This window comes from Apodemus sylvaticus, chromosome 3 (genome assembly GCF_947179515.1).
Source record: "Apodemus sylvaticus chromosome 3, mApoSyl1.1, whole genome shotgun sequence".
NCBI classification, from domain to species: Eukaryota; Metazoa; Chordata; class Mammalia; order Rodentia; family Muridae; genus Apodemus; species Apodemus sylvaticus.
Window position 1 is genome coordinate 22,470,201 of NC_067474.1, and position 14,580 is coordinate 22,484,780.

The window sequence follows — 14,580 nt, forward strand, 5'->3', positions numbered from 1 at the left end:
GCATCACATTTCCTAGAGCTGGACTTAGAGGTCATTGTGAACCACCCAGTATGAGTGCTGGGCATCAAACTCAAGTCCTTTGGAAGAGCAGTAAGCTCTCTTAACCACTGAGCCATCTCTCCAGTCCTGAAGAGCTTGTGTATGATGTTTCTTTACTGTCGTGATTTTGAGTAATACAAACCAATTTTTCTACTTTATATTACAGGCATTTATTAACACAGCGAAAGAAATTTATGAAAAAATCCAAGAAGGGGTCTTTGACATTAATAATGAGGTATATATATGCAAACATTGTTCACTAAACACTAATTTTTAATTGATGTCTACTTAGTATTTGGAATCATGATTTTGTTACTTATTTTTTATTCCTAAAATGGTTCAATTAATCATTCATTGCCATATTAACAATCATCTTTCTGAAAGCCTGGTACATATAGTACAATAGGTGTGTGATTATGTAACCTGACGTGTGGAGTGTTAGGTGCTCAGTTAAGTGCTCGTATTCTAGTAGAGGATCGCTTTATGAAATTGGGTTAAAATAAAAGGCCTATCTATTCATTGCAAACAGTGAAAAGTAATGTAAATTCCCTCAGTTGCAAAGAAGACCTGCATGTATCCACATGTACTTATTCTTTGGGGAATAATATCCCCAAAATAAATGCATGTCTGGTGGACTCTTGTGACATGGTCTCTTCTGGTGTGAGAGACGGCAAGTCTCAATTTGGAGAGGACTCTCATTAGAGCAAAACAAATTTTTCAGAAGACCAAATAAATATACATAATTAACAGTTGGCATAGCTTTCTCTAGTATTATTTTGAGCCCAGTTTGGTCAGCATGATTGGAACAAAGTGGATTTGTGGACAATTTAGATTGTGGATTGGGACAATTTGGAGGATTGTGAATGTCCCCTAGCTGTCACTTTAACCTAAATCCCCTCTCTGTGTTTATCCTTATTTCAAAATGTTACTTACTTTCACATAAGCATTTCCATTACTTTGTATTAAAGACATCTAGGAGATGCGCTTGGCCAGTACTTACATGAGGCACTCAGCAGTTTGCCTTCAGTTTCCAAGAAGTACTGATTTTTTTTTTTAATTTGGAAAGCATGGCTTTAAATCTTATCTTTAGACTTACATAGCAATACTTCTTGAGTTAATTTAAAGGTGGCACCATTCAGAGACTAATACCCTATAAATTGACCAGTAATTGGCCCTCTGTTTAAAGGGCCCAAGTGCTGTTTCTGTCTGGTTTCATAGAGTAGCTAACCGCTTTCCGGTGCCTTCCGCAGCTTTTGATTGTACCGTGCTGTCAGAAGCCAGCAGGCAGTGCTAGTTATTTGGCCTGATGCCAAAGCTGACTCCTTGATTCCTCAAGAAGTTGCTACCAGCCCAGAGGGGGCAGAACCAATGAGCCATAGGGCATGCTTTTTATTAAAGAGGAGTCAAAAGAGCGAAGAGAAACCACATGAGCCACTGTCAAGAGTGAGCCAGCGCCAGAAGCCCCAAGGCTGTGCAGTTGCGGAGAAACTGCCAAGCACCATAAATCTGAGATTTACTGTGACGCAAAGTTTCCTTAAGAGCTTAATTTCTGGAGCTACTGTATTACTTTTCTCAAAGTGTTGTATTTTTAGGTAAAATCCACTTGAGGGAGTGAGGGTTAAGACACAAGTGTGAATTTGACGAATGAAAGAACCGCTCTGTGTGTGGGTTCTTGGCAACCTGCCACGTCTTTGGGGATCACAGAAATTATTGATGACACAGAACACTCGTGTTCCTCAGCCTGCACAGCTGATTCAACATGGAACAGACATGCTGGCTAAAGGAAAGATTTTTATATCCTCTTAGAGTAGTGAAGGCTTTGGAGAGTTTTCCTCTTTAGTAATCATTCCATACACTGATTGTTACACGTCATCTCCTCACTGTGAACCCCTGACAAGCAGCGTCATCTGACTCTGCCAAACAGTCCTAACAACTCTTTCCAAACGCCTCCTCTGTGCTGTTCTTAAAGGAAGTAACAACCTCATCTCAAAAATCTACTGAAAATATTTTTGAGAGTTGTTTAGCAAAATTAAATCACTACGAATTATGGGAATTAAAAAAAAAAAAAAACTAGTCTACTGCCTGGTTGGGTCTGCTTTTATTACAATCCTGTTTTCTTCTACTTCAGGCAAATGGCATAAAAATTGGCCCTCAGCATGCTGCTACCAATGCATCTCATGGAGGCAGCCAAGGCGGACAGCAGGCAGGAGGGGGCTGCTGCTGAGTCTGTTGTACCGGCTAGCTGCCCAGTGGAGCCACGCCCTCTGTCACCCTCCTTCCTCATGCTCAGCCGAGACAGGAAACTATTGAGATGGCTTTATGTCACAGGAGACTTTAATCCTTCAGATTCTTGTATAACTTTGAATAAATGGTTAATGTTCACTTAAAAAGACAGATTTTGGAGATTGTATTCATATCTATTTGCATTTGATTTCTAGGTCAATTGATGTGATTATTTTTGTTAAATGTTGTCTTGTGCCCTTAACTACGAGCTGAATTGTATTAAACACTACAAAGTCATGGTGAGTATTTTAAATCAGTTTGTGTACTTAGGTTTCCCAACACTTGTGGTTACCTAATGTTTAATATTATAGGACTGTCCTCAAAAGGTTTGTCAACTTTCAAGGATATAAGGAAAAACAGAACTCTCTTAATTCTGTATTTATCGTTTGCTTTCTGTATATATAGTTTAATAACCTGCTTGGGTGTGTTTGCCAAGCCTGAACTCTGATGCATTTGCATAAATTCTACAACTGTTCGGAGCTTGAAGCTACAGAAGCATTGTTAGGAATTGCTTGGACACTGACTTTTAAACTTTTTGACATCGTTTAACGAGCATGTTCATCTTTTCTTGTCACTAGTCCAAGAAAAATCTGCTTCCTGTGCATTACTAAAGGCTGTGTGTGTGTTAACCTGTGTTAATGCCAAAAGTTTGCTATTTGTCCACAATTTCTTGAGACCGCTTCACAAAAGGATTTGTTTGCCTTAATGAGTGCTGTTGGGTAAAACACAGTGTAATGAGTGGGAAGGGCAGAAACAGAAACTCCAACACTACGCAACTCCCAAGAGCGAGGACCACACGGAGAGGGCACGCCATGCCACCTACTTAATCTTCCCTTAGACACAATAATGTTCCCTTTTATTCACACAGTTTCTAAGTATATTTTCTTGCAGGGCAGTTTGTCAACCTTGATGTACAGTGACTGTGTAAAATTTTTCCTTTCAGTGGCAACCTATCTATAATCTTTAAAATATGGTAAGCTTACTGTCTGTTTTGAGGGGGATATGAAAATAAATCTACCAGATGGAAAATCCTGTTCAAAGTAGAAAAGTTTTAGTTGTTTACTCACTGTGGTGGTTTTATCCTTTCTTTTTCTCCCTTGGTCTAGAATGAAATTGTTACAGCAGTGCAAAATAAAATCCTATGTATAAAAGTGTCCTTTTCATGATGAGCGCATTTTAGCCATATGTTGTAAGTACATTAACACGGTTTACATGTGTTCCAGCATGCTGTCCGTCCTAAAGAGTCAGATGTCCAGCACTCACCCTTGTTCACTAGTGGTATCCTCCTTGCTGTTCACCTTGCACAAAAGAACGTGTGTGCCCAGAAAATGAGCTCAGTTAGACCCTGCACTCCCATGGCCTGCTGGCTCCTCCTGGAGACCCTTCAGCCACAGCTCTGTCACTGCTGCAGCAGGGAATCGCTAGATGCTGTTTGTGGCCCAGAGAAGGGAACAAGGACATGTAGTTTTATGAGCATCTCTCATTTGAGCTCTTTCCCCTTCAGAGTGGGAGATCGGCTAACAGTGCTGACTTCCCATTGCTGTTGCGTAGACAGTCCAGGCAGCCTGAGCTCTGCTCTAGTCCAAGAGACAGTGGGACCTCGAGTATGTAACAACTTTGCTAACTTGTCCCAACTTGAAATACTTTTTTGCATTTCTTCTCTAATCTCAGTTCTTTTCTGAATCAAATACAAAAGAAGTGGTGGCTAAAAACAAGAACCAGTATGACGTGTATCCTAATCCCCACCAGAAACAGCCTAAGGATGCCTCTGCCTTGACAGCAGGAGCTCCTGGTGGCCACTGACATTCACCGCTAGTTTATCTGTAGAACTCGCAGCCAAGGAATGGACGGCAGGAGTTCCTGGTGGCTCAGCAGAAGAGCGCTGTTTTCACTCATCGCTCATCTAGAGTCCTGTTACAGATAATAGATTACCAGTACCCCTGCTGAATCATACTGTAATGCTGGCTTTTATTGATTTTGGATCAATTTTTGTAGCATATGTGGTCATATTTTAATAACAATCTGTCATGAAAACAAATACAACTCCAGTGGTTAACATGTAGCGCTCTAAAATTGCAGCCTTCAATGAAGACCTTGTTTCCATTTGTCTTCTAACTTTAAGACAGAGGATGAAGGAGTAGCATTCGGTAGATACGGTAGATACGCTGTCTGAGAGCCAAGGGAACTGTGGTGTTTCCTTTGTGCTGTTTACCCTCTCACTATGGCTCTCAGGCTGGCTCTGAACTCAGTAGGTTCCAGCTAGCTAGAATTACAGCTGTGTGCAACCACACTCACCTGGAGTTTTCATATCATCTGTAAGGATATCCTAAAGTAACCAGTTGACACAAAAGTAGGGTCAGCAAGATGACTGTAGATACAATCACATGTATCTATGTGTTCATGTGTTCAGTCCCAGAGAATTACCTGGGAGTTTATAGGCTGTGCAGCATGTAGTACACAGTGGTACTGCCTCAACAAGGTGGAAGGAGAGAACACACTCCCCCAAAATTGTCTCCTGCTCCCTACACATGGAGTATGGGTTGTGTGAGCTCACCGTCATCTCTCACACAAAAGTTTTAAAACATTAAAACAGGTAATGGAGTAGACAGTACTACATGGGATGGACACGCAGACTACAGTTTAGGTGTGATTTGGGATTAATAGAGCCAGCCTAGCATGGCTCCTGCTGTGGTGTAGTAGATAACATTACTCATTTGAAGTTATGATTGGGCACTATTTGAAATGCCAGCATACATGTTAGTATTCATTAGCTTTGTAAGTCATGAGGACTGCCCTTAAATATTAAAGGGCAAAGGACAAAAATGTGATAGAAAAAAAATGAGAGCAATGAAAATGTAACTCATAAAGGAAATTAAGGTTATTTTTTAAAAGCAAATGGGTAAGGACCAGGTAAGAGCACTTCCTGCTCTGCTAAGGACCTGGGTTCAATTTCCAGCATCCATGTGGCCCCTAACAACCATTGTGACTTCATTGCCTGGGAATCTGATACTGGCCTCCATTAGCACGTGTTGGTGCACATAAAATACACGCCAACAGGACTGGAGAGATGTCTCAGGTTAAGAACACTGGCTGCTTTCAGAGGTCCTGCCTGAATCCAGCATGAGCCAGCATGGTGGCTCACAACCATCTGCAATGGGATCTGATGCCCTCCTCTGGCCTGCAGGCATGCATGCAGTTAGGACACTGTATACATTAATAAATAAATCTTTTTTTTTTTTTAGAAAAAATACATACATGCCAGGCGGTGGTGGCACACGCCTGTAATCCCAGCACTTGGGAGGCAGAGACAGGTGGATTTCTGAGTTCGAGGCCAGCCTGGTCTACAGAGTGAATGCCAGGACAGCCAGGGCTACACAGAGAAACCCTGACTCAAAAATAAAAAATCCAAAAAGCTATATATATATATACATACTCACACATATGGCAACAAAACACTCATAAACATGAATCTTTTCTTAAAAAAAAAATTAAATGCAAAGCTGGAGCCGAGGGATGTAGCTCGGTTGTTTAGACATGCCCACCAAATGTGAGCCCTGAGTTTCACCCGAGACCCAAAATAGAAAACGGTTTTAAGCATAAACAGTTGATGGATATGTTGATTTTCTTCCCCAACATTTTTGCCCTAACTTTGGACATCTTGTGTACACATGATTATTTAGAAGTTCAGGTAGAGGACCAGGAAAATGGTTCGTCTTGGGAAGGCACCAACCACCAAGCCTGCCACTTCAAGTTCAGTCCCTGGGTGGCACATGGTAAAAAGAGAGAAATAATTCCACAACTAGTCCTCTCACATTTGTATACACACGCACATATATGCATGCACAAATAGGAATATACTTTAAGCCTTTTTTTTTTAACCTAAAAATTTCAAGGGAAGTCAGTTGCCAGTTTCTCACATGAAACTGGACAAACTGACATTCTGGAGAGAATCATGGCAGTGTAATAAAGCCGTCCCTGGTACTGTTTCTTAGCTCTCCAGATCTCTTCTGAGACACACCTTGTTGGTCCTGGCAGTACGGAAGATCACACGCACACGGCTACCCTGTGGCACTGGGAATAGCTGCAAATAGTGGGAAGTCCCTATAAGGTAATGAGCAGGCAGTCTCACAGTGGAGCCCCACCCACACAGCTGGAGCACTTGATCTCTAGGAACCAGTGTGACTTCAGGCATGCATTGTTAAGTGAGAAGCCATCCTTATAGTAAGGCAATTCAAGGAAACACAGATGTACCCAGGCCTCTGTGCAAAAAGATCAATAAAGTAGAGGCTGATTCCCTACAGAATGGATGCATGTGGAGTACAGAGAGCTGGGAACTAGGCAAAGGAGAGAGGGGAAATAGCTCTAATCTCAGTTCGCATTTTTCTGTAGTGTAGACTCCAAATGTGGTCATGTTTCTATATACCCCAAACATAACTAAAACCAACCTTAACACCAGTAATGCCAAGTGGAAAGTGTATGTATGAGCCCAGCTACTTTCCAAAAGAACATTAATTAGCACACTGAAAGGGTAGGAAGTGAACCCAACATGCAAGGTTATGGAGAACAGTAGTAACACTTTACAAAGGGGCTGGCAATTCTAGAGCTACTTTTTAAAAAGAGATTTGTTTATGAGTACACTGTAGTTGTCTTCAGAAACACCAGAAGAGGGCATCCGATCCCATTACAGATGGTTGTGAGCCACCATGTGGTTTCTGGGAATTGAACTCAGGACCTCTGGAAGAGCAGTTGGTGCTCTTAACCACTGAGCCATCTCTCCAGTCCTAGAGCTGCCTTTTCTTCACATGAGTTGATCAACATAGGGAGTGATTCCTCAGTAAGAGTGGAAAAATATTCAGGGGCGGAATTGAGTCCATGGTATCAGTGTGGAGAATGTAGAAGGCTTTTGCAGTCTAGTGTTCAAATGCATCAATTCTGTTATATAGATACTGAGTGAGCACATACCACAAATATGCAAATTATGTCTTTCCCATCTTTGTCCAAGATGCCCCAGAAACATATCCCAAGTAGCACACCTGTCTAGATGCTGATTTCTAAATATCTTCCCATAAAGAGAAATATATATGCCTCCCAGCACAGGCAGGTGGATCTCTGATCCAGCCTGGTCTACAGAGTTCCAGGCCAGCCAGGACTACATGGAGAAACCCTGTCTCAAAAAAACAAAACAAAGCAAAAAATATGTGATTCCTGTATTGGACAGAGAAATTTTTAAAATACACCACCTGGAATATCTTATGATGTCAGGAACAGATTAAGAAGTGTTTAAGAGATGATGGAAGGGGGAGTGGCATGCCCAAGGATGGAGTAGTCGTCTCTGCTTCTGGCCAACCTGGGCAAGGTAAGAAGCTAGTGCCGGGAATGGATTGTAAACCGTGGGAAGGAATGCTGTGAGCTCACAGTGATGCAAACAAATGAATTAGTAAACAGAGAAGCGACTCCTGCTCTGCACTCTTACACTGTTCCAGGGATTGACATATCTGCACACTGAGTAAATGAAGAACAGAAAGATAAGGACACTCAAAAGCTGGGATCAGGTACACTGGGCTCCCCAGTGGATGCCACAGTACCCCAGAAGGTCAGCATGTTTGTCATATACATTTAAACAGGGAAGTGGGGTTATTACATATAAAATGCACACACACACATGCACACAGAGAGAGACAGGTTTAGCTGATCTTAGTAGGAGCAGTATATAGGGGAGTCTTCAGCCCATAAATATTCAGGATGAGAAAGCCATGGTGAACATTTTCTGCACGCATTATCAACAACCACACTTGGATCCAAGGAAGCATTTGCAATCTGGGCTGAGGCGCAGGATTCCTTAACACAGTCATGCCACGTCAACAACATAGATCCATTCAAGACGTCATTCACTCGGGGCTCCTCCACTCCCCATTTGTCAGCTGACAAAGGCAGTGTAAAGGAAAACATTCACTGCCTTCATGACAACACAAAAGGAAGTACTCATTCCCAAATCCAAGTATTGTTGTACAAAGTACTTCCCTAGTAGAGCTTATGAAGCCATGTTTAATTTTAAATTATTAGCATGATTCTGTTCTAAGAGTGTAATGAGTTTTTCCATTTTTTAAAATCCAATATAGTAGTTTTCTATTGCTGTTCTTATAAATTACCAGAAGTGGAACTTAATACCTACAAATGTATTATCACACAGGACTACAGATTCAAAATGCCATTAAACTAAAATCAAGGTATTTGTGTTTCTTCCTGAGGTTCTAAGGGCTGGTCCATTTTCTTACCTTTCCATATTAAAGGCATCTCTTGGTTTGTATGCCTTCCTCCATGTTCAAAATACTGATGGTCGGTTAAATTATTCTCATACCACGTTTCTCTAATACTGTCTCTCCTTTCTTACTTTCACTTCCAAGGACCCTCATAGATTCAGACAGATAATCAAAGATAAATCCTTTCATCTCAAAGTCCACTGATGAGCAAATTTAATTTCTTACTTAGTGTTTGAGACAGGGTTAGGAACTTCATATGTAGACTGGCTGACCTTGAACTCGCAGAAAGCCACCTGCTTCTGCCTTCCAAGTCTTGGGATTTAAGGTGTGTGCTTCTCATCCCAAAGGAGCTGGAGCCCGTGCTATGCCCTGGTCCCTCACAATAAAAGGAGGAAAGACACAGAAAACCAAAACACTTAGATGGGTCCGTGCCCCTTGCAGAACTAACCCTCCATTGACTAGGAGGGGCCCCAAAGCCAGGCAGAAGAGGGCTCTTGTTAGTGGGAAGGTGAGGAAAGTGAGGCTGGGAGAGGATAAGAAATCACATGATGTGGTAGCAAGAGCATGAACAAGGAGCCAATACTGTGTTAGAGCGGAAACCACACGGGCTGTCATGAGAGTCATGTGCACCCGTCATGTGCACCCATGGGTGCACATCTCAGCCTGCTGTTGTGTGTGTGGAAGAAGAAAAACCCATTCCCAAATGGCTCTTTGCCTCTTGAGAGCTCTTAGCATCTACTGTAAAACCCCAACACATAGAGCTAGAGGTCCACGGGGCCAGTCAAGCACGCCTCTCAGGATACAGAAGATGTAACCAGTGGATTTTGTGAAACTACTTACTCCTCCAGGGCTGGGAATTGAACCCAGAGCCCTGAGCGTGCTAACAACTGCTCTCCTAGTCAGCTACATCTCCAACCCTTATTAAACTTCTTAAAAGATAAGTACATGGGGGCTGGAGAGACGGGCAGTGGTTCTCTGAAGCTGTGGGTCACCACCCCTTTGGGGGTCAAACAACCCCTTCATGGGGGTTGTCCAAAACCATCAAAAAACAGATATACATTATGATTCATAATAGTAGCAACATTAGTTATGAAGGAGAAATGAAAATTTATGGTTGGGGGGTCATCACAACATGAGGGATTATATTAAAGGGCCACTGCATTAGGAAGGTTGAGAACCACTGCCTTGGGGGTTAAAAGCTCTGGCTGCTCTTCTTGGCACCACATGGTGGCTCACAACTCTGAGACCAGGGGCTCTGACACCCTCTTCTGACCTCTAAGACAACTGCCTTCACATGATGCACAAACACACATGCAAGCACAATGTTTATCCATACACACAAAATTAATGAATAAACTTCTGTTACATATAAGAAAGGCCAAGACAGAAAATGTTTTATAGATCCCTAATTAAATTAGTCAACGACTCAGCAGTTTGCATCATTGAATATATTTGTATAATTAAAAATTAAACTTGAGCCAGACAGGGTGACGTATGCCTGTGAGCAGCACCTAGGAAGCAGAAGGAGACGGTAAAATTAGGGCCAGCCTGGACTAACTGTCAAGAGCCTGTCTCTAGACAGTAGCAAAGACTTGGGGCTTGAGGTGTAGCTCAGCCACACAGTGCTTGCCCAGTATATTGGATACCTAAAACCAACACTCACATGATTCCTTGATAAATACATTTCTAAACACTGTCAACTTAGCTGGTCCCTGGCTCAAGCCTGTAACCTCAGCCACTTGGAAGACTGAACTAGGAGGAGGCCAGCAAGGGAGGCCAGTGGGACAACTGACATCTTGCTTTGAGAGACGTTATGCAATATAGCTAGTGGTAGAGTATTTCTCTATCATGGACAAGGCCCTACGATTAATCACCAGTACTGCAACAAAGAAAACTAGTGGCAAGTGATAAAAGTTCATACGCATACATATACATGTATATCTGTGCATGTGTGCCTTTAACGCAATGCTAAGCAGGAACATCTGCAGTTAGAGAGAACAGCTTCACCATGGGGGTGGAGTTGCAGCATCACAGCCCAAGAACAGCTGTCCCCATTGGTGCAGCCAGTGCAGACTCATCGCGATGTACTGTCCTGACATCCTGGTGAACCACGCCCCCTCCTGACCCCTGAGCCCAATGATGACGCCATTAAGTGCTCACTTTATCAGATCTCACAAAGACTTGGTGTGGGGTCTTTAGGACCCTCAAGACGTAACTTCAAGGCCTTTTAAAAAATCCTAGTTAGGCTGTATATGGTGGTGCACGCCTGACATTTTTCTGAGACTGGCTTAATTCATGTTTGTGATGATCTCAAGTCTCCTTTGTTTCCCTACAAAGCTACAAGTGATGTAGCTTCATTCTTTATGGAAAAAAAAAATGCATGGTGTATATAAACCACATTTCCTCTGTCCATTCTACTGTTGATGGATACCTAGGTTGGTTCAGTAACTTAGCTATTGTGAACGCGGCCACAGTCTGTACTGAAGGGCAAGTGTCCCTGTGATGTGTTTAAACTTGGAGTCTTTCGGATAAATAGTCAGGAATGGCATTCTTGTTGTTCATTTTTAAAGAAATACTCAAAAATAAAAATGCTGACTTCTGCAGTGGCCCAGCTGGTTTCCTTTCCCGTCATCGGTGTTTAAGGGATTCCTTGGCCATCTCCTCGCCAGCATGTGTTGGTATTTGTTTTCTTCAAGACTGTAAGGCACAGCGTGAAGTGCACACAAGTACAGGGAAGCTAACGTTGACAATGGAGAAATTGTTCCACTCCTGTAAGGACTGAAAGGAGTAAGAATGAATGGTAAGTGGCCGTGGGCCGAGTGTCACGCTTCCTGTTTGAGATCCCGACATCATTTGGGGTGATTTGAATATAGCTAAGCAGGCCCAGGCATCAGCAGGAAGAGTGGAGAGGTGGAGGGAGAGGAAAGGCCACTGACTGCCTTGGGAAAGGGCAGGGCAGCTTTACATTTGGCCATTAATTTTGAATTAAAATAGTCCCCCTGAGAGAACGCTGTTGCCAAGAATTCACACTGTGACTAAGCACAAAGCCAGCCTGCACTGCCTCCTTGCGGATGGATACAAACTGAGGACTGTCTGGACAAGAGGTATAATCCTTCCACAAGGACCTTCCTCTCAAGCAGAGGGCGCTGTTTGTGGAAGCACCCATCTTCACATTGTCTTGCTAATTAATAGTGCTTAAGTGTTCCTTAAGTGATGACTCTGCCAATGGCTATGGCCAGGAACCTACTTATTCCTCGGATCTTTCCTAAGGACATGTGTGATGATGGAGCATCCTGGGACGAACCAATGCAGGAAAAATGGAGTGGTCAGAGAGAATGCATTTTAGAGCTTAGAGGCAGAGAGCATTGTGCTCTGTAATATCCCTTTCGCTACAGCTTCCCTCTCCCTGACTTGCATCTGCCATCCTAGCTCCTGTCTCTTCACACCTTAATTGTGTCTCCACACCCAGTTCTTCCCTCCTTTGGGGCATCACTCACCATGCGTTAGGGTCCATCTTAATGACCGCATTTTAATTTAACTGCCATAAAAGTCCTGTCTCCGGGTACAGTCACCCTCAGGAACCTACGACGATGAGCACTGCGCACGTGGAGCTGTCTGGGTCTGGCCAAACCTGCGCCCACAGCAAATGTGGCTACGGGTGGCAGCCTCTAGAGGGAAATCCGAGTGCTGCACTTGTCCAGAGCCCAGTCAGGGATTGTGGTGAAGGTAGGACCAGGGAAAGATGACATATGGTGTGAGCGGGGAGCTGAAGAGAGACCCTGAAAGAGCACTTATCCTTGTTTACAATCTGTTGACTAAATCAGCCGCAGAGTAGCGCCCTTCCTAATTTTACACATTCCCACTTGATCAACGCTCAGCCAATAGCCCAGGCCCTTTGATGCTAGAGTCTCTGGAGGTTACAATTGTCCTCATGCTAGCAAGGGGTACCTTAGGCAGAAAGACCAGGAAATCCTTAGCCTGGGCTGTCTCGGGCTTTTTTGTAGGTTCCTCTTTCTTCCTCTCCTCCCCACCCTTTTTCTAGCCTTCCAAACCCTAATACTAGATAGGAAAGAAAAAAGAATAGAAGGGAAAGGAAAGATATCCCTGAATGGTGCCAGGGGTGGAAAAGGAGGCCACACGTTGTTAGACCGTGTCCTACTGAATAGGGACATTGAGTTCCTTGGGGCGAGTTTGACCTTCACCATCAGGGCATCTAACTTCTTGTTTCTTTGGACAGGACCACTTAACAAACCATTGCCAGCAACGACGAACCAACAGCCCACCCTACCTCTAGCATTTACATACCCTCTGAAAAGTCCCCAGAATTCCAAAGCTCACACGTTTGCAGAAACTTTGCCGCTGAAAAAATCATGACCCTGCCAGAGAACGAGGCCAATCACGGTTAGCTGCTGTGGACGGTCTGAAGCGTCCCCATATCCCAAACTTGGATTAAAACAAAAACATATTCTTATGCTATTTCTGTGGTTTTTAAAGAAACAAAAATTCTAAAATTGTCCCTACGTCCCACTTCTGTTTTAAACCATTAATTGTGGGGGTGTGTGTGTGTGTGTATAAAATTATAAACAGAAGAAATCACTTTGGATAGCTCTCTTGGACCTAACTCATTGGTCCAGTGGCAGCCCTTGATACATCGCCTGCGAACCCCCTAGAAGCCTAGGCCTTCTGTCGAATTTATATTTATAAAAACATTGCCCTTAAAGATGCCTTGTTCACATTTTCTTTTTTTTTTTCTTTTTTATTTTCTTTTTCTTTTCTTTTTTTTTTTTTTTTTTTTTTTTTATTTTTTTTTGGGCAAATGACCATATTTTCCACAATTAAAGCACTGGATATCTTGAGATCTGAGACCTTTAGCAAACTGGTTACAGTCTTTTTGCAAATGAGCATATATCCCACAATTGAAGCACCAGGTATTTTGATATCAGAGACCTCTAGCAATATTTTGACCTAGGAGATTAGTATGATACACATTAGAACCAATATCGCTGGTACCCATTTAACCCATCTGTCCACTGGTGCTGCCCGCACCTTTGATGGTCTATTAACATTTTTACATTTCGTATTTGCATTTTTCAGATGCCAAGGTCTGTATCAACACCTGAGTTGTGTCAGGGTCTGATATGGCTTCGTTCACAGCTGAGACTAAGGTTTGTAAAGGCTTCTCTAGAGCCTTGTACAATCTCAGTAAATAAGGTATACTTTTTCCCGGAACTCAACTCTGTCCCAAGCTCTTGAGCTGCTGAGTGACATTGTCCCATAGCAGCAGCGTCATCAGATTGAATCTGTTCTTGTGTCTTAAGTGCCGCCCTTCACCCAGCGGCAGACCTTTTACTATATTCACTCTCCTCACTCTGCTTTGCTGTTCAATATCGGCAGCCTCTTCCCTCCACCGTGTTAACCATTGTAACTGCAGACCGGCTTCCAGTTCACCTCTCACCGATTCCTTCCAGTCCTGGCGAATAATTTTATTGTGAGTAGCTCAGTTATTTAGAATTCCCAAGTTTATTCCATCTGAACCATGGCCTCATTAAAACGCCTTAGATCTATCATTTCTATAGGATGCCATCCTATCTCATCGTGACCTTGTTCCCCACCGTTAGCAGGCATATTCTGTACAACTACTGGGGAAGCTGAGGGTAATTTCCTAACCCGGAGCCACCCCGCCTCCCACTCAGGTGTGATTGGTTCGAGATTAATCTTTTCGCTCTAAACGAGCTGTTTCATCAGATTGTCCCCTGCCCTCCAGCCCTGCTCGGACCGACTGCCCTCTGGTGCCCTCCAGCCCTGCTCAGACCGACTGCCCTCTGGTGCCCTTCAGTCCAGCTCAGACCCGACTGCCCTTTGGTGCTCTTTCTCTCCCTCTCTCCTCCTGGGGAAAACTCCCGGGACTGAGCCTTTTTGTTCTTCTCCTCTCAGGTGCATCCACCTCCACCCACAATTTTTCCATTTGCACATCCAACTCTGCAACCCTTTGAGGAAT

General features: G+C 43.3%; 1 protein-coding gene across 1 annotated transcript in view; it reads left to right on the forward strand.

Annotated features, from left to right (window-relative positions):
* The window catches only part of Rab2a (RAB2A, member RAS oncogene family), a 62,693-nt gene extending 60,262 nt beyond the window's left edge, over nt 1–2,431 (forward strand). The window contains exons 7-8 of the mRNA XM_052176044.1: nt 206–274; nt 2,168–2,431. Of these exons, the coding sequence (XP_052032004.1) occupies nt 206–274; nt 2,168–2,263 (165 nt within the window). The 3' untranslated portion in view covers nt 2,264–2,431. The remainder of the gene's footprint in view (nt 1–205; nt 275–2,167) is intronic.
* Nucleotides 2,432–14,580: the final 12,149 nt, after the last annotated feature.